Source organism: Brachyhypopomus gauderio, chromosome 21, assembly GCF_052324685.1.
Source record: "Brachyhypopomus gauderio isolate BG-103 chromosome 21, BGAUD_0.2, whole genome shotgun sequence".
Taxonomy (NCBI): domain Eukaryota; kingdom Metazoa; phylum Chordata; class Actinopteri; order Gymnotiformes; family Hypopomidae; genus Brachyhypopomus; species Brachyhypopomus gauderio.
The window spans coordinates 10625137-10647636 of NC_135231.1; the positions used below are offsets into that span (position 1 = coordinate 10625137).

Below are 22500 nucleotides of genomic sequence, written 5' to 3' on the forward strand. Positions count from 1 at the left end.
GACCGCATCAGTACTCCCGCTCCACCTGCGTGCCAGAGAATACATAATTACCCTCGCAAGGGGGAGAAGAATGAGTGCCAAAAATAGCGAGGAGGCGCGGGAAGGCGTGAGTATCTCGGCAGGCCGGCTCGGCGGGCTCGCCCGGCCCCCGCAGCCAGCACATAGATCAGGGCTGGACCAGGGACGTGGGGTGGGGGGCATCCCAGGGCCGTGGGGCTGGAAAGTGCCGATGTTAACAAAACAGCCCGGCAGATGGGGGGGGGGGGGGGTGTTGGGGGCAGAAAGGAAAAAAGACTGGCTTTGTGTGGGTCACCCGCACATAATTAGTCATTTTGAAAGGATACCTGTACACGAGGGTAAAAAAAATAACACATCAGCAAGCGTGTGCACTCACACACACACACACACTCACACACACACACACACACACACACACACACACACACACACACACACACACACACACACATATAAATTGCCTATGAACACAGAATATATGGTAAAAGCAAGACTTTGTGTGTGAGGGTTTTTTTTATCATATAAACATTATGATCTCACTTTTCCGTGTAAGCCCAGCAGGACTCAGTTCATGTCACGTATACATTGAATTCATATGTTAAATACCCCTGAAAACGGACTCTTCCTTCTCTATATATGGAGTCATGGAGCGACACCCAGAATGCAACAGCGGGTGGGGGTGGAGGGGTCTGTCGGACGTGACAGAAACCAGGATCGTGGTTGAAAGGCCCGTCCTCCTTTCATTCCACACTTTGTCAGGGGCCCACGACCCAAACAGGGCGCAAGCAGCAGGCAGGAACACCTGCGTCTCGGGGAGCGGCGTCCCGTGGTCCTACCTGGATGAACCGGGCCATGGAGCCCGGCACACGGTTAACCCCACCACAGGGGGCAGGTGGAGGCGGCCGCTACCCTCACTCCAACAGCCCCTCCCCACTCTTCAGTCTCCTAATCTCCTGCCTCCCCCCCCAAGACCCCCCCCCCCCCCCCCCCCAATCTGGTTCTATGACCTTTGACACCCTCATTCCCTCGTTCTCCCCGTGTTTGTATCCTCCGCGGTTTACGAGATTCAACGTTCTGGGCTGGGTCTGGGCCGTCTGGAGCGAGCTGTCTCTCTCTCGCATTGCTGCAATTCATCATCGTTTTATCTGCGACGGCTTTTAATTGGATCATATCAAACTCTCCCGATAGTCCTCATTCTGGGCCGTGAATCGGCAGACGCTGCTGAGAAGATTCTGGATGAGATTTTTCTTCCTTTTCCCCCTTTTCCTCTCTTCCATCACTGCATGCTCTCTCTCTCTCTCATTCTCTATTTTCCTCTCTCCCTTTCTCACTCACTCACACCCCCTGTGCTATTTCTCTCTCTCTCTACCTCTGTCTCTCTCTCTCTCTCTCTCTCTCTCTCTCTCTCTCTCTCACACACACACACACACACACACACACACACACACAGCTGGCTGAGGAGTGGATGAGCAGTCATTTATCTGAGCAGAAGGTAATGTTGTAAGCTATGGGTGATATTATCACACTGTCCTGTTCATCCCTTGGGCTCTGTTCTAAAGCGCTCAGACAGAGCCTGAGTGATTTGGGGCTCCTCTCTCTCCCTCTCTCTCCCTCTCTCTCCCTTTGTCTTCGTTTTTTTCCTCTCTGCGTCTCTCTCCACCACCCTCTCCATCATACACCTGCGTCATACACACATCATCAACACACACACTCCGTATAGTATGCAGTTATTGACATTCTTATTTGAGAGTATCCACACGAAGCCAACAAAACAGATTAAATAAACCATTTATTGTGGAGGCCATCAAAAACGGCCAATTTTCTATGACGACTGTGAGTCTGTGAAAGAATCAAAGAGCCTCACGGCACACACCTGAATGCTCGCGCTCACAAAAAACAACTCGGTGACCCACAACACGAGCTTGAGTATACAAGTGTGCATGCATGTGTGCACACATACAGACACACACACACACACACACCACTGCACACCTCTCTTTCTTTGTGTTGACTGGCTAATACACTCAGTGCTACTCTGCCTGCCGTCCACACACTCTCGTGTTTACTCAATCGATGAGCTCAGGAGTACCTGCCTTCTCCTGGTGCCCAGAACACACACTCATGTTTTATTAACTCATCGTCTTAAGACGCCAAGAGGAAAGATCAAATCAATCAGTCTTGGGCAAACACAATCAGCTACCTCCACCTAATCACACTGCGGCTCCGTCTTGCCCCCCGCACCACAACACTGTCCCCCTCTTCGTTATTAGAGCTACTAATTAGTATTTATTTCATCTATGGAAAAAAAAACCCAGTGCTGAAAATGATACCTTCAGTCCCTGTTTCACCCGAGAGAACTCAGTGCAGATTTGGTTCCTGTGGTAAGGCTCCCTGGTTCGGCATTCGACTCAGTGGGTCTGGCCCTCCTATTCAAGGTGCCGCGTTAGTCATGCCTGATCGCTCACTCAGACAAACGGGGGTCTGCACAGCAAAGTAAATTGAAAGGCGAGAGCTTGGAAAGGTGATTTATGTCTGACCCATGGATTTTGGCATCAGAAGTGGAGTCCATAATAGAAAATGACAAAAGCTTCAACGTGGAATTGGCGGGGCGGTCCTGAGACAAACCCAGGCAGGCGCCATTAACAAACTGCGCCGTTCAATCGGCACCGCCTGACACGCTAAAACAATGGTGGCCCCCACTCTGGGGCCGCGGCCCGTCAATCTGAAAAGCGCCAGCGCTCCTGTTAATGGAATTCTCACGCAGCTTGCCGCTCGCCGCTAAAAACCGCGGACGCTAAGTAAGTCGTAATTGCCGACATCTAATGGCATAATTGCCGCGTGGATATTAACACGGATGTAATTGCCAGTTTTCATTAGGAGTGATGGAGCTGTAAGCCAGACCGGCGGAACTGGCTGAATCCCGTCGAGCTCCTTCGGAAGTGCCAGTTGACAAGAGCAGGAGAAAACGACAGGTACGCCATCACTGTTCCTGGATCAGTTCCGACAGAAGTCGGGAACGCTGACGTTAGAGCTTAGGACTAAGGAGACGCTCAAAGGGATCAAGAGAAAGTTATGAACCGCTGGCTTTATTGCAGGTACCGTAAAACAACACCCCCCCCTCAGGAGCATTGGTTCCGTCATGGAGGGAGGGGCCTGTACTTGAGTGACAGGCCAACTGCCTCTTTTTGTTTTTGTGGGGGCTTGCTAGCTACTGCTTCCTGCTACCTGAGATGAGAGACTTCTGCAGCATCACCAAGGAGACAAATAAATAAAGAAATAAATAAATAAACGCGGCTTGGTGCACCGCTGCTACCTTAGCCGAGTAATTAGCTTTCTGTCAGGTAACGCGCGTCACTGACACTCGGTTGGAGAGTGTGTGTGAGTGCATAGGAGAAAGAGAATGAAACAGAGGAAATTATGAGGGAGTGAGAGAGAGAGAGAGAGAGAGAGAGAGAGAGAGAGAGAGAGAGAGAGAGAGAGAGAGAGAGAGAGAGAGAGAGAGAGAGAGAGAAATCACTTGAGGGGATGGGGAGTGATACGCCACTCAGAAACACATGGGCCTAGCTGCCCCCATTAATGACTGCCAAAGTGACACAGTCAGTTAAAAAGATCACACTGCCATATATTTCATAAGAGCCCATCTCTGCTCCCTGGATCGACTTAGTGCCTGATGGGACTTGTGATAAATGACGGGTCAGGCTAATATGACTTTAGTGTTGACTAGAAGAAAGATAATGGCAGAAGAGACAGAAGAGGTTGTGGACCAGGACGCTGGCCTCGCTCACAGCACCACCTTCAATGACTGGCAGGATTAGTATTTGTTGTTTACAAGTTTGTCTAGGAAAACACTAATCTTTCAACAGCTTGTAATAAATTCACACCAGTCAATAACTTCGAAGACTTTGAGTGAGCATGTCACGGTTCTTGTCTGCCTCTGACAAACTATGAACAGAGCAGTCATACCACATCAGAAAAGCATGGCTTGAACCTTACATGACTCTTGTAAGTCCTTTAACTGGAGGGCAAAGGTCAAAGGTCATGGCTAGGTTGTTAAAGGTGTCAGCGTGGCCTCACCATGGTCTTCTGGCACTGGATGCTGGTGCTGTTGAATCGCAGGGCGGTGACGCTGTACTCTTTGCCCTGGATGTAGAAGATGCACTCGTAGTTCCTCTGGCCCGACTGCGGCTGCGGAAGGTTCCGGGCGAGTAGCGTGATGGGTTTCATCACGCCCACCGGGATGTAGATCTGCGTGGAGGGCAGGATCTGGGGACACTCCTGGAGGGAGAGGAACAACACACGTGAGACGACGTGAGACGATGTACGACGACGTGAGACGATGTGGAGCCACGCGATGCGGCGTGGGGCCACGTGATGCGACGTGGAGCCACGTGAGGCGACGTGGGGCCACGTGAGACGACATGAGGCCATGTGAGGTGACTTGAGCGCGTGTGGTGCCACGTGAGCCCCCCCCCCAGCAGAAGCATGCGAAGGCTCGTTTGTTTAGTTTTTAATTTCCCGCTTGTTTTGATAAGCACAGAACACAGCCGTGATAAAACACGGACGTTCAGCGGGCGGATTCGTCCAGGAGCAACTGCCACTGTTCAAACACCGTCGTTGCCAAGCGCCAAAGCAGAGGACGCGGAAGGTGAAAGTTGTCATGGCACCGTTGTCATGCCAACGAGTGAGGAACCAGGGCACAGAAGACGGTGGAATTAAGCTTTATGGGGGGGGTAAAAAACGTTCAATAGGGACACCAGTGGAGCCCTCCACCTGCGGCTGACAGCACACACCCCTCTGCAGTGCTCCGCCCACCTGCCCCTGACTCCGCCCACCTGCCCCTGACTCTGCCCGTCAAAAAGCCACACGCAGGAAGCTCTCGCGCACCTGTCGTCAATGCCGCCCTTCTGGGGACATGTGTGGTTAGCAGGGAGCCGCGATGGCTGTCCACGTTTACATGAATGTGATGCTTCCATGGTGTTTTATGTTCTAGGGTGTGTGGGTGGGAACTGCTTGGTTTGTGTGTTAGCTCTCCCAAACTGAAAGGCAATAATGTCTTTTAAATATACAGAATTAAAATATAGCTTGAAAGACAGCAGTGAAATTGTAATGATGGGTGTAATTATTACGCCTTCCAACAACGCTCAGACACTACGCACTCGCTGGACTCCACCCGACTGACACATGGAGAAATTTAAGCTCTTGGTCATCTGCATTTCAAGGTTACTTAATCATGTCTAATCTGGCTTTTAATCTCGTAAACATTCACCTATCGCTTGCTTTCTAATAACACCTATGGGGCTCCTGGCAAAGGGGGGGGGTTGGAGCTGGGGCGGAGTTGGGGGCGGAGCTGAGGGCGGGTCTATCCACGGTGGCGGCCCAGCACACAGGCCTGACGAGAGTGGGGCACGCGGACGGCGGCTGGGACTCGACTCGCCGCATTGCCAGTTTAATTGGCTTGGACGGCAGTCTCGTTATTAATAGCGTTCACCGCTCTCCAGCGACTCAATAAACAGCCTGTGATGCAATTGCAGCCCCCCCCCCCCCCCCCCCATCCTCCCATGTTAGTGTTCAATTACTGCACAGTACACAAAGGTGGGGGTTTCAGCTTTAATGAAAAGGTGGAATTTGTTCGGAGTCAATAAATAGCCCTGTGTTGGGCAAAGAGAAGCCTTATCAGCGTCTGTGGGACTCGATACACAGGATCAACCCTTCAGTTCATTTACAAGAAACAATAAGGACAATGAGCACCAGCACACTGTTTGCGACACGGTTTTCTCTTCAGTTCTGTGTGTGTGTGTGTGTGTGTGTGTGTGTGTGTGTGTGTGTGTGTGTGTGTGTGTGTGTGTGTGTGTGTGTGTGTGTGTGTGTGTGTGTTTCATTAGGACTCTACTTCTACACGTTGTTGGCAACTCAAGGATGAAAAAGGGGGGAATGAGGAAGTCAGGTTCCTTCATCATCATCAGTGGTTCCTTCATCATCATTAGTTCTACTATCTCTCACCGCTTCGCTGCTTCTTACAAGCGTCGGTTGGTTTTCGCACTGGAAGTGCATTAAATCACATTAACTTGATAAGTTTTGGCCCACTGTTGAAAACAATCAGCAAAACTAACTGAGCTTAATTCGGCGCTGCATATTTTTCTGTGGAGTGTGAGACACGCCGGGCGACCCAGGAAGGGGCAGGCAGCCATTACGCAGGAGAGGGACCAGGAGACGTCCTGGGCCTGTCGACTGAAACTCGTTTTTCTTCTCTTCCCATTTTTTTTCAAGGCCGTGTCAGTCACTGCACACTCCTAACGATCTCCTAACCGCCATTTAATAAGACCCGCCTCCAACCAGGACGAGCGGGGTCTAGACGACGCCACGGTAACACGCATCAACAGATGGATCATCATAGCCGCCGTTTACATTTTTAACGATAATCATTTATATTCCCCAGATTGTATTCAGACAGCGTACGATACTGTCAAAGACATCAGATATCAAAAGATAAATGGAGCACTTTATTTTGAAGGTAATTGCCTAATGATTTCACTAAGCCTTCAAAATACATACATAGCATATTTATAAAAGATTATGGAGATAATCGTGTGTGAGCATCATTCCATTGGCAGGTTTATGTTTGGCCACAGAGACAAATTTACACCTGTTTATTACTTTAAGAAGTGATGTCATGAATTCTGTTTCAATTCTATTCAAAGGCACATAGAGGAATAAGTGCAACTCTAATGTGGACTGTGAGACTGTCATCATCCAGTCAGCTATTCTGATGGCGTCCTTCAGCAATAAAAGTGCTGTTTGTACATTTAAGCGTTTCATGTATTTTGCATTTCCTGGTCTATTCTAATAATGGAACAATGACGCCATAGAGAAATTGGGAAACTTGACGTGAAGTCAATATTGCTGGTTTCTATGTTTTTGACATCGACACTTTCGACAACATTTATCATGTCCTGAAATAGGATCGTCCCCAGCTAAGACAAGCTAGTTCCACCCCTTTCTCCATAAAAGGCAACCATGGGCGGGGCTTTAGCCCCTCTACTGGCCTGTGTTATCTGACATCTCCAGGCTGTAGGAGGAGACTCTGGCACACCAGGATTCCCCTATGAGTCTGTACAATACCCCTACAGCCAGGGTGGATCTGGTACTTGAATGATGCTTGCGTTGTAGTTAGCAAGAAGTTGTTCTGCTTATCACGGACAGGTAAGCAAAGAGAACCATGACTGTAGCCATCACGTACGTCATGGTCTCCACAGTGAAGATCACTGGAAAGATCTCACGGACGCTGTAATCACAGAGTTAAGAGGTGTGAAGAGCATGAAACTGTCTTCACACTGATTTTATTCAATCACCACCTCTGTATGTGACAAGAATCTAGCTAACTAGTCTAAAGTGGCGTCATGTAAATGGACCAAACCAAAGTGCAGTACACACACACACACACACACCATCTGAAGTGTGAACCATATTTTCATCATCTGAATCTGTCCACTGTGAGGGGCAACATGAATTATGAGCACAGAAGAGCCGTTTGACTTTGAACAATTTGAATTGTTGTTATGAATACATTACAAATCGCTTTTGTCACATTCAGCAGAGCATAACATATTTCTGAGCCATCACTACCAATATGCATGCCTTACATTCAGAGGTACCACATAAATAAAGCGTACATTAAATGAACTATTTCATATGCAATGGTGAACTTTCACAAAGAATGTGATAATTCATTGATAATAGGGACAGTGCATATCTCCTCCAGTATACATGGCTACAGCACACCTTCTGACCCTGGGATCATTTATGTAACCGCGGTGGACACATGAACAAATCATACAATCATCATTAATTCATGCACAGTTTCAAGTCTGAGGAGGTGATTACCACAATAAGCATTCATGTTTGTATATAACTTATGAACAGGAAGGGATAATTAAGTATTTAAGCAACCACTGTTGAAAAAAACCAATTACACAATCCAGTTGTACTTTCTGGACAAGCACCACAACTGGGCCCAATACAGGCACCAAAACAAAAGGCGGGGGGAGGTGAGAGGTGAGAGGTGAGAGGTTCCTCACGAACCCCCCCAACCTGGGGGAGCACCGCTCCAGAGAGAGGGAGGCCTCCCAGGAGGCGTAAGAGTTTTATTAGCCACGCTGATCGGTGTCAAAACACAAAGATCAGATCGGATCGCACACTCACCGAGCACAATAGCACAACAGTGTGCCTGGGGAATGTGCTTGAAGTGCCCCCTCCTCACTGACACACACACACACACACTTTTCATATTTTATTTGGTTTGAACTGACTGCAGCACTAGTGAGTGCACAGTGAGCTTCCCCAGTGGGAGCTAAACACAGTGAGAAACATGTACAGAACCACGTGAGCTAGACAGCACACGTATCCCTGACCAGGAAGCAGTGAGAAACATGTACAGAACCACGTGAGCTAGACAGCACACGTATCCCTGACTAGGAAGGCCTCCCTTAACAATGTATTCCTTTACAGCTTGCGGATTACCTATTAAAATATATATCTGTAACCTAACCCAAAGGATTACTAGATTAAAAATATATCTGGATATACAGAGCAGCCCCCCAGGACAGACCGCAGGACAGCCCACCAGGACAGAAGACACCCCCCCCCCCCCCCCAGGCTCCTGATTTTCTCGCTGCATTCTCATAAACAATTCTGCACGTGTCAAGCTCGTCCATATTAACCTATCCCTTCTCCTGAAGTCCAGCATTGCCAAGGAGACCTTTTGCTGCTTAACGCCCGTTTCCTCTAGTCCTGTCAAAGTGTCGACATCCCAGACAAGACCAGAAGTTCTCCAAACCAAACCTGTCACGCTTTGTGGGAATACAATGATTAAGAGCATTCTTCTGTAGCAGGAGATCACGGACCTTTGCTAAAGTTTGGCTGGACCTTTGCTGGCCAAGTGCCATTGACCAGAGATGCATCAGAAGGCCCTTCACTCTCATGGCATTGCAAGTACAAGGATTAATCAATTCACAATGTCTGTAAAGCATAATGAGAAATATCGGGCATCAATTACACAGGCAGTAATCTGTGATTTGTCATCAAGAGAACATGTGTGAAAAATGTGATTAATTCAAGGTAACACAGTCTACCATAACACAGTCTACCACTATGCCGTCTACCACACCATAGACTACCACACCATAGACTACCATAACACAGTCTACCATAACACAGTATACCACAACACAGTCTACCATAACACAGTCTACCACAACAAAGTCTACCACAACATAGTCTACCACAACAAAGTCTACCACAACATAGTCTACCACAACACAGTCTACCACACCATAGACTACCATTACACAGTCTACCATAACACAGTCTACCACAACACAGTCTACCATAACGCAGTCTACCACACCATAGACTACCATAACACAGTCTACCATAACGCAGTCTACCATAACGCAGTCTACCATAACGCAGTCTACCACAATGCAGTCTACCATAACATAGTCTACCATAACAGTCTACCACAACATAGACTACCACAACACAGTCTACCACAACAGTCTACCACAACACAGTATACCACAATGCAGTCTACAATAACATAGTCTACCACAACGCAGTCTACCACAACGCAGTCTACCATAACGCAGTCTACCATATCCATGATAAATCAACTTTATGTCAATGCTGAAAAAATCGCGCACACAATAAAAAGTCTCCTGCTGACATGAAACAATGAAGACTTGCACATTCATCATCAACTATGCCATCAGCATTCAAGGTGTGTCACACGTGTTACAAGCAAAGGGCAGAAGAGATCACACCCAAAACACAACAGCACATGTCACAGATCGCAGGGGAATAGAGTGTAAGCATCCACATGCAAATAAACAGAACCAAGTGTTTCTTGTTATGGGAGTGAGACAATCAGGGTGGTAGTCACTGCAGTTTTCATTAAATGTACCAGTAGCCTAATTACGGCTTTTAGTTCACTAACGGTATGCTGACCTGTATATCTGTCCTGATTATGTAGCATCATCACATGTACCCTGTTACCACCCTGTCCCATATCCACACCCAGACTGCTTCTCTGTCCTGTATCAGAGGTTCAGATACAATTCAAGATTTGAAAAGTTACAAAGCAGTTTAAACATTTGTAATTATATTTCTGAAAGTGTGAAATGAGAATCCTGGTTGCACTGAAACCAGTCAGTACAGCACATGAGAAAAACGACTGATCCAATTGGTTGTCTTCCAAAAGGACTTTTGGTGCAAGACTGAAGTGTGGACAGTTGAGCACCAGATGTTCGATATGCATCAGGCAGAAACCCACATGCGAACATCGTCTCGAGACTACAGCCTTATGGGTAGCGGTGCTGAGGGAGGGGGTCAAGGGTGAGCGTTTCATTCCCCTCTGTGTGATGTCTGGCAACTGCAGCTCTGCTAGTAGTGTTTGCTGTGCTGAACACAGCCCCTACCAACACCCCTGCTAGTAGTGTTTGCTGTGCTGAACACAGCCCCTATCACCGCCCCTGCTAGTAGTGTTTGCTGTGCTGAACACAGCCCCTACCACCGCCCCTGCTAGTAGTGTTTGCTGTGCTGAACACAGCCCCTATCACCGCCCCTGCTAGTAGTGTTTGCTGTGCTGAACACAGTCCCTACCACCGCCCCTGCTAGTAGTGTTTGCTGTGCTGAACACAGTACCTATCACCGCCCCTGCTAGTAGTGTTTGCTGTGCTGAACACAGTCCCTATCACCGCCCCTGCTAGTAGTGTTTGCTGTGCTGAACACAGTCCCTACCACCGCCCCTGCTAGTAGTGTTTGCTGTGCTGAACACAGTCCCTACCACCGCCCCTGCTAGTAGTGTTTGCTGTGCTGAACACAGTCCCTACCACCGGCCCTGCTAGTAGTGTTTGCTGTGCTGAACACAGCCCCTATCACCACCCCTGCTAGTAGTGTTTGCTGTGCTGAACACAGTCCCTACCACCACCCCTGCTAGTAGTGTTTGCTGTGCTGAACACAGTCCCTACCACCGCCCCTGCTAGTAGTGTTTGCTGTGCTGAACACAGTCCCTACCACCGCCCCTGCTAGTAGTGTTTGCTGTGCTGAACACAGTCCCTATCACTGCCCCTGCTAGTAGTGTTTGCTGTGCTGAACACAGTCCCTATCACCGCCCCTGCTAGTAGTGTTTGCTGTGCTGAACACAGTCCCTATCACCGCCCCTGCTAGTAGTGTTTGCTGTGCTGAACACAGTCCCTACCAACACCCCTGCTAGTAGTGTTTGCTGTGCTGAACACAGCCCCTACAACCACCCCTGCTAGTAGTGTTTGCTGTGCTGAACACAGCCCCTATCACCACCCCTGCTAGTAGTGTTTGCTGTGCTGAACACAGTCCCTATCACCACCCCTGCTAGTAGTGTTTGCTGTGCTGAACACAGTCCCTATCACCGCCCCTGCTAGTAGTGTTTGCTGTGCTGAACACAGTCCCTATAACCGCCCCTGCTAGTAGTGTTTGCTGTGCTGAACACAGCCCCTATCACTGCCCCTGCAGGCAAAACACGTGTGATCCCCCCTCACAACATCTCTTTTCTGCCTCTCTAATATATGCTATGAGACTACAGCACATATTTTGTCCACAGCATACTCAGAACAGTTCACACTGCAAACAGCTTAACGCGTTCTGTGTGTGGTGTTCTGAGGTAACACCAACTGAGAAGAGACTGGCGTTGGGAGGGGTCATGTGACCAATGATGATTATTGCACGCGTATACCGTGAAGAAGCCTACAACAGCTACTGGAAAGTCATGACTTAATCACAATAAATGTTGTGAAAGCGTGAGTCCGAGGACGTGAGGAGCCGGCTGAACCTCGGGATTCTGATCTCCAGCACTTTAAAAATAAAGTTTCACTCATGAATTATGCTATTGTAAATTTAAATAAGTCAAAATACACAATGACAACTATATGTAACTAGGGTGACCAAACGTCCATATTTCCCGGGACATGTCCGTATTTCACGCCCGGGGCAGGGAAATACGGATGTTTGGTCGCCCTAATATAACTCAATCAGTTTGGTCTGCTTAAAACATTTTATGAAACGATGTAGTAAATACTAGGAATGTTCTGACTGATCGACAATCAAGATCAGCTGATGTTCGTTATGAATAGATCACAGGTCAGAGCTCTTCGTAAAGGCGGATCAGAAGAACCAATCAGATGTCTCAAAATAGGTCTGTGTGACAAAAGCACAGCTTTCACACTCAGGCAGCTCCATGAGGCGTCCGAAAAAGACAATAAACCTCTTCAAGTTAAACGCGGCGTGTTTTAATGCCGTGAACTTCGTTAGATATTTGAGAATTTGAAATGCCAAAGAACACACCGTGTATGACAGGCAGGCAGTTAAACGAGTTAACCCTTTAGCAACTCAGTTAAACGAGTTAACTCTTTAGCAACTCGGGCGTCCATCACTCAGTTGCCAGGGAGACGTTTAAATGGCGCCAAGCCTATAGCTGTGACAGGAAGAAGTCTACAGACCCGTCCCCAGCGATTTGGCACAGCGATTAAGACCTCTCCCCCCTCCACTTGCAGGAGCAGAAGGAGTCTCTCCGTGCGATGTGCACACGTGCACACAGCGAGCACGTGTCCTAGATGAAAGCAGGAACAGGCTGGCTGCCAGACACGCGAAGATGCTCAGATTTATAAAGGAAAACGGGCCATCGATGTTTAAGAAGCAGAATAAGCTACAGCGTAGCGTGACGGGTTAGAGGAACACGTAGATGTTGGGGGACGCCGTACTGCGTGTTTGGCGATAGCTTTTCAGCCTTCATTTGTTGCCGTTTTATGCTGTTCAAAGCTGATATAGACCTACATTTTGAAAATAACTTATGGAGGAATATGTTGCCCTCCAATAAATAACAGTTGTCAATTTATGATATATTATCAGCTCTTAATTATGATGAATAAATTAATGCATTAACTGCCCAATCAGCCCTGGTGATTGGTGATCAGCAATTCTGATTGCAGTGGTCAGCCACAAAACCCTGGTCAGAGGATCCATAGCAAACACTGTGTTTTCAAATATTCTTTAATAGCTCCCAAATGATTTCTTCTCATATTGGACATGCTAGTTGCGTAGCTAACTTGTGTGTCCTAGCACATTTGGCAAAACAGCCTCGTCAGTATTAGAGAACTGCTACATGTTGTGATTTAGAAACACTAATGACTGTGTGTTGCTCTCAATCAGCTTTCTGCAACCGTGACTTTACGCGGCATGAACGTTTGATGACATGCTATTTTCCATCATAGAACAGTAGATTCTATGACAATATAGATAGATAGATAGATAGATAGATAGATAGATAGATAGATAGATAGATAGATAGATAGATAGATAGATAGATAGATAGATGACAATAAAGGCTGATTGATTGATTGATTCAGTCTGCATGATCATATCAGCTATATCAGTCATATCAGTGACTTTGCGTGGCATGAAAGTTTGATGACATGCTATTTTCCATCATAAAAAGATAGATTCTATGACAATAAAGATAGATAGATAGATAGATAGATAGATAGATAGATAGATAGATAGATAGATAGATAGATAGATAGATGACAATAAAGGCTGATTGATTGATTGATTCAGTCTGCATGATCACATCAGCTACAAGAGTCACTTTAATCCTCATCATATGAGAACACATACTTAATCTCAGATTACTAATTTAAAGTAATCCGCACCAAGACAAGTGGGAGATAATAAGAAATATCAGCAGAGCCTAATAGATTTTCAACAGATGTACTAAAGAAGGAGCTCTGTTCCCGATTCTCTGAAATTTAAAAAAAAATTTAATTCCTTTATCTGTAACACTACAATACACTTCAGTCCGCCCCCATCCTCCTCATATATCTATACACACGTGTGGGGGTGTTACATCAGTGTCGATGTTGCTATGCTGCAGGCCACCTTTCCAGAGTCCCCATGGCGACTGAGGGCGACTGCATCCGTTACACGCGGCTGGAGAGCTTTGATGGATGGCCACTCCCCAGAGTGACAGGCGTGGCCCGACATCGGAGGGAGGCGGCCCAGGAGAGACCTCATGGATTACCGATGGAGGCCACTGAAGCAGCACGTTGAGATGGAGCAGGGTCCCGGATCGACCGCAGGCCACTCCAGAAGAGAATGGGACCAGGAGAAAAGGCCCGAGATGATGAATTCATCTCCCTAGAGAGTCAGAGGCTTGGGTACCATCTCACCATCTACCGCTCTCATAAAAGTGCCTCCCCGCCAACTTCTGTAAAGTACAATACACTGACAGGTCGGGCAGCGGGCTGCACACATCATTAGATCTGCGGCTGGAGATACAATGTCAAGATGACACACCAAATGCCAATATAGAATTCAAAATGGCGGCAGGACCTCCTTTATTACAAGGCGTCATCCTTTATCTGTTCACTCGTTATCTTACAGGATGGAGCTGTGCCCAGACCCCCTCAGTGCTCGCAATCTGATATTACTTCCATCACTTCTACTGTGGTATCATTTCAGTGAAATCCCTGTGCAAGAAACAATGAGTTAACCTCAGAGGTCACGAAATTAAATGCACAGATGTGGGTTTTTTTTTTCCATGTGTGTAATATCTGTGTGCACCATTACACCTTAATACAGAACCTTTATCTCTGCTTTATTGCTAAGCACACAAGCTAACTTTAATTCCTGCCTTACCATATTGCCTTTTTAAAAAATAATTACGTTGGCAAATCTAGCTGAAGTAACAGATGACGAATAGATGCGCCATCTCGTTAGGACGCCCGACTGTTGACTGGAGAAACACGAGCTCTAAGGAAACAAGTCGTTAAACCACACAGCATAAGAAAACCCAGACGTCAAATCAAAGAGCCTCTTAAGCACAAAAGAGATTCTGCACGTCCACCCACGTTAGCGCACACGTCCCAGAATGCACGGGGTGGTGAGCTGGAACGCCAGTGACACGCGACAGGGGCCGAGCGTTCCCCATTCTTCCTCGTGATGACACCTCTGCGGGCTGTTGATGCCGCGCCGACCTTCTGCACAGGTTCTTGATTGTTCAAACACGCCAGAAGAAACGAAGACCTTTGATTGGGCCCCAGTGGAAACGGAGAAGCCCTACTCTTCACCGAGTCCGACCCAAAGAGCAAAAATGTGAAGTGATTTAACAGAGCGTGATGAATGTAGGCTTGTCCTCAAGCCGCTGGACACCACCCGAGACGCCCCGTGAGAACTTGCACCATCTCCTCAAATCCTAAATGTAAAATTCATCTTCAGCGTCCATTAGGCAGACAGACGCTTAGGCATCTGGAAATTAAGATTTAATACGCGCTGAATAATTAAAGCTTCAGACCTGTGGCAGTGTCAAGGCTTGGTGCCATAGCATCAGAGCCAAGGACCCCCCAGACACCATCACATCACTGCGTGGATCCCAACCACACATCACACGGCTATGGCACCATGGTCCCTGTCTTTGCTAATTGCTTCATTAAAAAGTACATTAGAGACCTATTGTTGTTCGGTGTAGACCACCAAACACCGTGTGGATGTAGCACATAGTTGGTAAGTCAGACCCAGAGGGAGCTGTAACAAGAGGGTTTGGAAAGAGTTCTTGGATCTGGCAAAAGGGGACCGATTCAGAGCTTGGACGTGGACTGGGTTTCCCCAGCTGTCTGGAGTTCAGAGCCGTCATCAGCGCCGCTCACATCACAGAGACGAGTGATTTGGATGTGCGGGCGTATTTACACGCCACAGACTTTCAGCTGGGATTTGTGACGAGGAAATCGCAGGCAACAGAGAAACACTTGCCAACCAGATGAGGTGTGCAATAAATCAGAGCAGAGTGACGAGAGACGAGTGCGGAGACATCGCTACTGCCGTCCAGACGTGTCGTGCAGCGAAAAAGCATCGTCAATTGTCCAGCGACCACATTTCGGGCTGTTGCCAAAAGTGGGTCAGGAATCTACGACAGGACCGTGAATCCACGGGAGACTAAACTGCCCATTTCTAAGCCGCCCGGCACATAAAACACACACTTGTGGTTTGATCTGCGCATACGCCAATAATCTTTCATCACACGACGACATCTTAGCCTGCTGCTCCAACACTAGCTCCCGAATAGGCTTAACGTCAAATTTGCAACTTAATTTGCGTTTTCTTCTGCAACATTTAGGATGCATTTAAGGAAAAAAGGAAATGAAGCTACCTTGCAGTATGAAGTTTAATAGATATGCGCAGGTTTGTGGAAATGGCACGAGCGTACAGCCCAGAGAGGCTTCACCAGCCCTCCCGCTGATGTGGGCGACACGTGTCTTTGTTTAGAAGAGTAATTGCGACGAAGTGCACCACTGCACCAGGCGAGTCTCGGGAGAATCTGGAGGAGTTTCCTTGGTGATATATCAGCTCATAACTTATTCATCAAAGGCTCCATTAGTCTCGCAGGGCCTCCTTACTAATGAGGCTCATGTGCGGAGAAGAATGTTGCAAAAAGCTCTCGGTTTCATCATGCTTTAAACAAACTCCATTCGTTGTGCTGACTGGGTATTGTGTTGACAATTCTGCCTGTTTTCTTTATCTGCTGGTGGGGGGCTGGGCCAGGTGATGGGGCGCAAACAGGGGAAAAGCCATCTTATTGCTGGCTTCAAAGGCAGGTCAAGGGGAGGAAGCCTTATGAAGCCACCCTCGCAGGTCAATTTGCAAAACATCAATGCCACACAGTAGTCTTATAGTTTGAAGAGCTTTTGAGGAGTAAAGAACAATACACCTGCTCTCAGCCGAGACCAACTCATCACGGAGCACCTTGAAGGTGGGGGGGGGCAAATGATGTAAAAACAGAGATTCATGGGTAACCGCTGCATCAGAAAGCAACAACCGACATCACAGAAACACCAAGAGGACGCTGATATCGCACACAAAGAACCATCCAGTATGACGACACGGTGCAAAGGAAACTATGGACACCTGCTACAAATACAAATACACCTGCTACAAATACAAATACACCTGCTACAAATACACTTTTGTAACTGTGAACAATGTGGTGTTTCCTAGAAAAAGGACCACAGATCATTTGTAGCAGCAAAGCTTGGGAGAACTCCAAGAGTGGTTCAATATTCCACTATACACAGTTAAAGACCTGGAATATAGTGGGATCTTGGACCACTCCTGGAGACATACAAGCTTTACTTCTTGGAGGGATGAAGGAAGTAGAAGTTTACTTTAATTTACTTCCAAAAAGCTTTAATGACCGCTGCTGTAAAATAGTCTCTCTGGCTTCTGCGGGAGGTAGTTTTTTGAATAAATGATAACCAGACCGTGCAGTGCTTTCCTGCATGTGTCCTGAGTCCAGGCTCGTACGGGACTTATATCCTGCAGCCTACATCCTGTGGGAGCTTTTCATATGTCCACATTCAGGCCTGAGGTCACCTTTGGCCTAAACTGTTGCAACTCCAAACCAGTCGGTTAGAGATAAAGTCAGGAGGAACTCAAAGCCATGTAAAATTGGACCAGTTGTGGAGAGACTGAAGTTCCTTCAGATGTCACAGGTAGAATATCTCTCTGGTGGCTTCTTTACAAATCAAGTCACTTTCATATGCTGCTTGAAGCTCTGTGACTGGATCGTGTCAAGGATACACGAATCAATCAGATGTTTCGCTTTAAACACTGGTTTAAAGTGAAAGACAAGAGGCTGGTTGTTTCCTTAAGTCAATGAGTTTGTTGAGGATGTCCAGGGTCTTGTGACTGTAGCAGTCAGGAAGATGTGCTGAAATGCCCAAAGATAAAGTTCAAAGTGAAACTGTATTTACTGCACCATTTACTGACCTATTGCCCCTGCAGGAAATGGCAGGGGTCAGAGGTGTCTTCTGTGTGGCGTATTTAAGGTATGCCAAAATGAGATGTTCAGTTGTTCAGTGGTTATTATTGTATTTACTGGTAAGTAGTCAGCATTGTAATCTTCAGTTTCGTAGATACTGCAGCGATTGTTCAGGTCAACAAACAAGCAAGAATGGTGCCCAGATTCTGAGTGATGTCTGCAAACACTGGTGAGCTGTTCTATAACTACACAGTGTCCGTGCGGAGGGGGAGATACCATCTAGCTTAGCAGCTTTGCTGACATTTTGATTCTGGACTATATTGTAGGGGTGGCCTAAATAACATCTTACAAGCTTTATCCTCTGATTGGTGTTTTCAAATGAGTTTCCACTAACTGTCACAACAACAGTTAAAAACAAAGCAAATGTCAGTAAGCATGTTGGGAGCTGGAGGCGGGGCAGGAGAAGAGGCAAAATAAAAGCCCTTCCTGTCACTTCCAGTTCAGCTTTGAAGTATCTGTTTTTACTTCATTGGTCTTTGAATTATACCAGGCAGTGTTGTTTAGATTCTTGTTTGTGTGTTAGATTCTTGCTTGTTTTTGGACGGGGGGGGGCATTTATTTATAGTCTTAACAAGAGCACTGAACATATGTGGCAAATGACAGGAGCCAGTCACAAGCACCTGTAAGGACAGGTAGGGGACTGGATTCTCGACAATCTCCATCCATCATACAAAATCGCGAGGATGGGGTGGCTGGCGTCAGGCGTACGTCTCCGTACGTGCTCTGGCTATCGCCTGCTCTGCTTGGCAGGTGACGCCCAACATGGCACCACAGGCAGGAAAGCAGCGTACCAAGTTGTCCGTCACTGAAGCTCACTGTATTGCTGCTATATCAGAGGGCCGTGATAGGTGAAGACATGACATTAGCTGCAAGGACGTTTCTGAGGTGAGCACCGCACAAACCTGGTCTGTTAATCTCATGATTAACACAGCTCTGGAACGCACAGTTCAATACTGAAAACCGTGACGCTGGATTTCAGTGACAGTATCATGTATTTTTTATTTGCCCTCATAAGAAACCGACTGCTTTGCCACAAGTACTCACAGAAACCTTAATAAACTGAAGTAAAAATGAGGCTAACTTTTATAAGAGCCAGAAAAATATATTCACATCTCTTTCATTAGTGTCATGACTGTCAGAATTAAAGTCTTCACTCTACAGTGGTATAATAAAGTAGGTGTTCATGTCAGTCATACCTCAAACTCCAAGAGTAGCAGTAGATTATTTTTAAAAAGAGCTAACTGCAACTTTACAACTAGCCTTACTTGGTAAGCTATGTCACACACAATAAGCTATAAAGCCAGTTGTCATGTACTGTGTCATTTCAACAGGAAAGTGAAATAACCTTAGGCCAACCTTGTCTGTCACTTGTCTTAGGTATTTGGTCAAATTATCCTCAAAATTGACACAAACGACCTTTAAGGTGGCACACACCTGTTGGAAACAGCCTTTTATAAATGACTGTCAGCTGGTGTGAGTTTATGAAGGTGTTATGTAGCTTTATTATTTAATAATGATTGTGTTAATAATTTTTGCTCATAATCAATAACAAATATTCCCTCATATTGGAGTTCTTTGACATCTTTGCCCTCGGTACCATTCTTATAAAGGTGAACACAGAGAGGTGTGATGGGGCAGACACCAGCGACATATCCACCGGGCTGGAGCCGGCTACGTTCTGACCTATCTGTAGTGCGCAACTCGTAATGTGTTCCATGGCTGTGGAGACTAAAGAGAACTCTTTTAAAGAACAGTTTCTCATCCTCAAATCTCCTTTCCATCAGTCTAATTCTTCCCTGCAGGACGTAATACAGACTACATGTCTTTCCTGTACATCTCCCAGCTGTGACAACTCGGGTTCAGAAGTCGCCGTCGTTTTGCTTCACAGTAGCTCAGTAGCTCGACGCTCTCTGTGCCAGCGCCCACTTCTTTGTAAAAAACCTGTATGTGAATTTTCAGTGTCCATGGACGTAGCTGGTAGAGATTCATTGCTGAGCGATGCGACATGGCGCAGTATGTGTCCTTAAGAGGGCTAGAGGAGTGTGTCTACAGCAGTGTGTGTGTGTGTGTGTGTGTGTCTACAGCAGTGTGTGTGTGTGTGTGTGTGTGTGTGTCTACAGCAGTGTATGTGTGTGTGTGTCTACAACAGTGTGTGTGTGTGTGTGTGTATGTGTGTGTGTGTGTGTGTGTGTGTGTGTGTGTGTGTGTCTATAGCAGTGTGTGTGTGTGTGTCTACAACAGTGTGTGTGTGTGTGTGTGTGTGTCTACAACAGTGTGTGTGTGTGTGTCTACAGCAGTGTGTGTGTGTGTCTACAGCAGTGTGTGTGTGTGTGTGTGTGTCTACAGCAGTGAATGTGTGTGTGTGTCTACAACGGTGTGTGTGTGTGTGTGTGTCTACAGCAGTGTGTGTGTGTGTGTGTGTGTGTCTACAGCAGTGTGTGTGTGTGTGTGTGTCTACAGCAGTGAATGTGTGTGTGTGTGTCTACAACAGTGTGTGTGTGTGTGTGTGTGTGTGTGTGTGTGTCTACATCAGTGTATGTGTGTGTGTGTGTCTACAACAGTGTGTGTGTGTGTGTGTGTGTGTCTACAGCAGTGTGTGTGTGTGTGTCTACAGCAGTGTGTGTGTGTGTGTGTGTGTGTGTGTGTGTGTGTGTGTGTCTACAGCAGTGTGTGTGTGTGTGTGTGTGTGTCTACAGCAGTGTTCCCTGGTAGAGCCCTTTCGTTTGCTCTTTGTATCTAGGAAGGTCAGGTCTCCAGTTGTAGTGGCTGAAATGACCCAAAATGATGATGTATAAGTGCCGCGTGACCTTTTCCCTCCATTTTGGGAATCATATCAGCGGGCCACTAAAGTGCTTCCTGTGTGGTTGCTCAGGGGGTCAAAGGGCACAGGGACACCAGCTAGGTGCGAGGAGACCCAGTGCAACCAGTGGCTCATGATTATTTGTGATTATTAACCATCAGGTTCCATCGTGGGGGAGCCCGGGTTAAAGAGAGGCCACGTATCTCTGCACCCACTTTGATAAACGTAGACGCACAACAGACTTTGACCTCTGACCTTTGCAATCTCACAGGGGTTTGCATCCAGCTTATGGATACAGCCACACAGTCAGGAATCCATCGAGCAAAAATCACAGGTAAAAGAACTTTTTTTGGTTCGGGGCAGGAATGACAAACCTGGGACTGTTGCTGTGAGCACACGAGTAGAGGACAGCCAGGGACATTCAAAATGCCTGCCTGGCTGCAGAGGTCAAACTCTCTTGACACCCGGTCATACTCCATGTGGTCCTGTTTGCAGAGGGAGCTCATATAACCAATGTGGTCTAAAGGTCTGTGGGTGTCATTAAAACTTTGGGATGTGAGAGTCGGTTGTGAGCTGATTCTCTGGAATGAGCTCGGTGCAAATGTGCAAAGTCCATTTAACAAGGAGAGGGACAAATGGCCAACTCGGAGAACTCTCCTGCACACACATCACAGCCGTGACAGAATTCTTTTGTAGTCAGTGCATTTCGCTAACTGGCACCTTTGAAACTGTGATTTGGTAACTTCAAACGTTCAACAACCCTTTTAATGTAGCGTTGAAAGAAAGAAAGAAAAAAAAAGAATAATGAATTTGTCCACTGCTGTATATCCCTCAAGTTAAAGGAGTTTGTGGTGATAGCGTGGAGGATACAGTTTACTTTTCAAAAGTTCTGGCCAAGTCTTACCTGGACTGGCACCCTCAGCCTTGGATAGTGGAACACTGACCTGTATAGTGGAACACTTTCCTAGATAGTCGAACACTTTTCTAGATAGTGGAACACAGCCCTGGGTAGTGGAACACTTTTCTGTATAGTGGAACACAGCCCTGGATAGTGGAACTCTTTTCTGGATAGTGGAACACAGCCCTGGGTAGTGGAACACTTTTCTGGATAGTGGAACACAGCCCTAGAGGGTGGAACACTTTTCTAGATAGTGGAACACTTTTCTAGATAGTGGAACACAGCCCTGGGTAGTGGAACACTTTCCTAGATAGTGGAACACAGCCCTGGGTAGTGGAACACTGACCTGTATAGTGGAACACTTTCCTAGATAGTCGAACACTTTTCTAGATAGTGGAACACAGCCCTGGGTAGTGGAACATTTTTCTGTATAGTGGAACACAGCCCTGTATAGTGGAACACTTTTCTGGATAGTGGAACACAGCCCTGGGTAGTGGAACACTTTTCTGGATAGTGGAACACAGCCCTAGAGGGTGGAACACTTTTCTAGATAGTGGAACACTTTTCTAGATAGTGGAACACAGCCCTGGGTAGTGGAACACTGACCTGTATAGTGGAACACTTTCCTAGATAGTCGAACACTTTTCTAGATAGTGGAACACAGCCCTGGGTAGTGGAACACTTTTCTGTATAGTGGAACACAGCCCTGGATAGTGGAACACTTTTCTGGATAGTGGAACACAGCCCTGGATAGTGGAACACTTTTCTGGATAGTGGAACACAGCCCTAGAGGGTGGAACACTTTTCTAGATAGTGGAACACTTTTCTAGATAGTGGAACACAGCCCTGGGTAGTGGAACACTTTCCTAGATAGTGGAACACTTTTCT

At 46.9% G+C, this 22500-nt stretch overlaps 1 protein-coding gene across 1 annotated transcript in view; it reads right to left on the minus strand.

Moving 5' to 3' along the window:
• Positions 1-22500, minus strand: part of plxna1a (plexin A1a) — a 144744-nt gene that overhangs the window by 47381 nt on the left and 74863 nt on the right. Inside the window, exon 20 of the mRNA XM_076984675.1 lies at positions 4093-4293. Within this exon, the coding sequence (XP_076840790.1) occupies positions 4093-4293 (201 nt within the window). The remainder of the gene's footprint in view (positions 1-4092; positions 4294-22500) is intronic.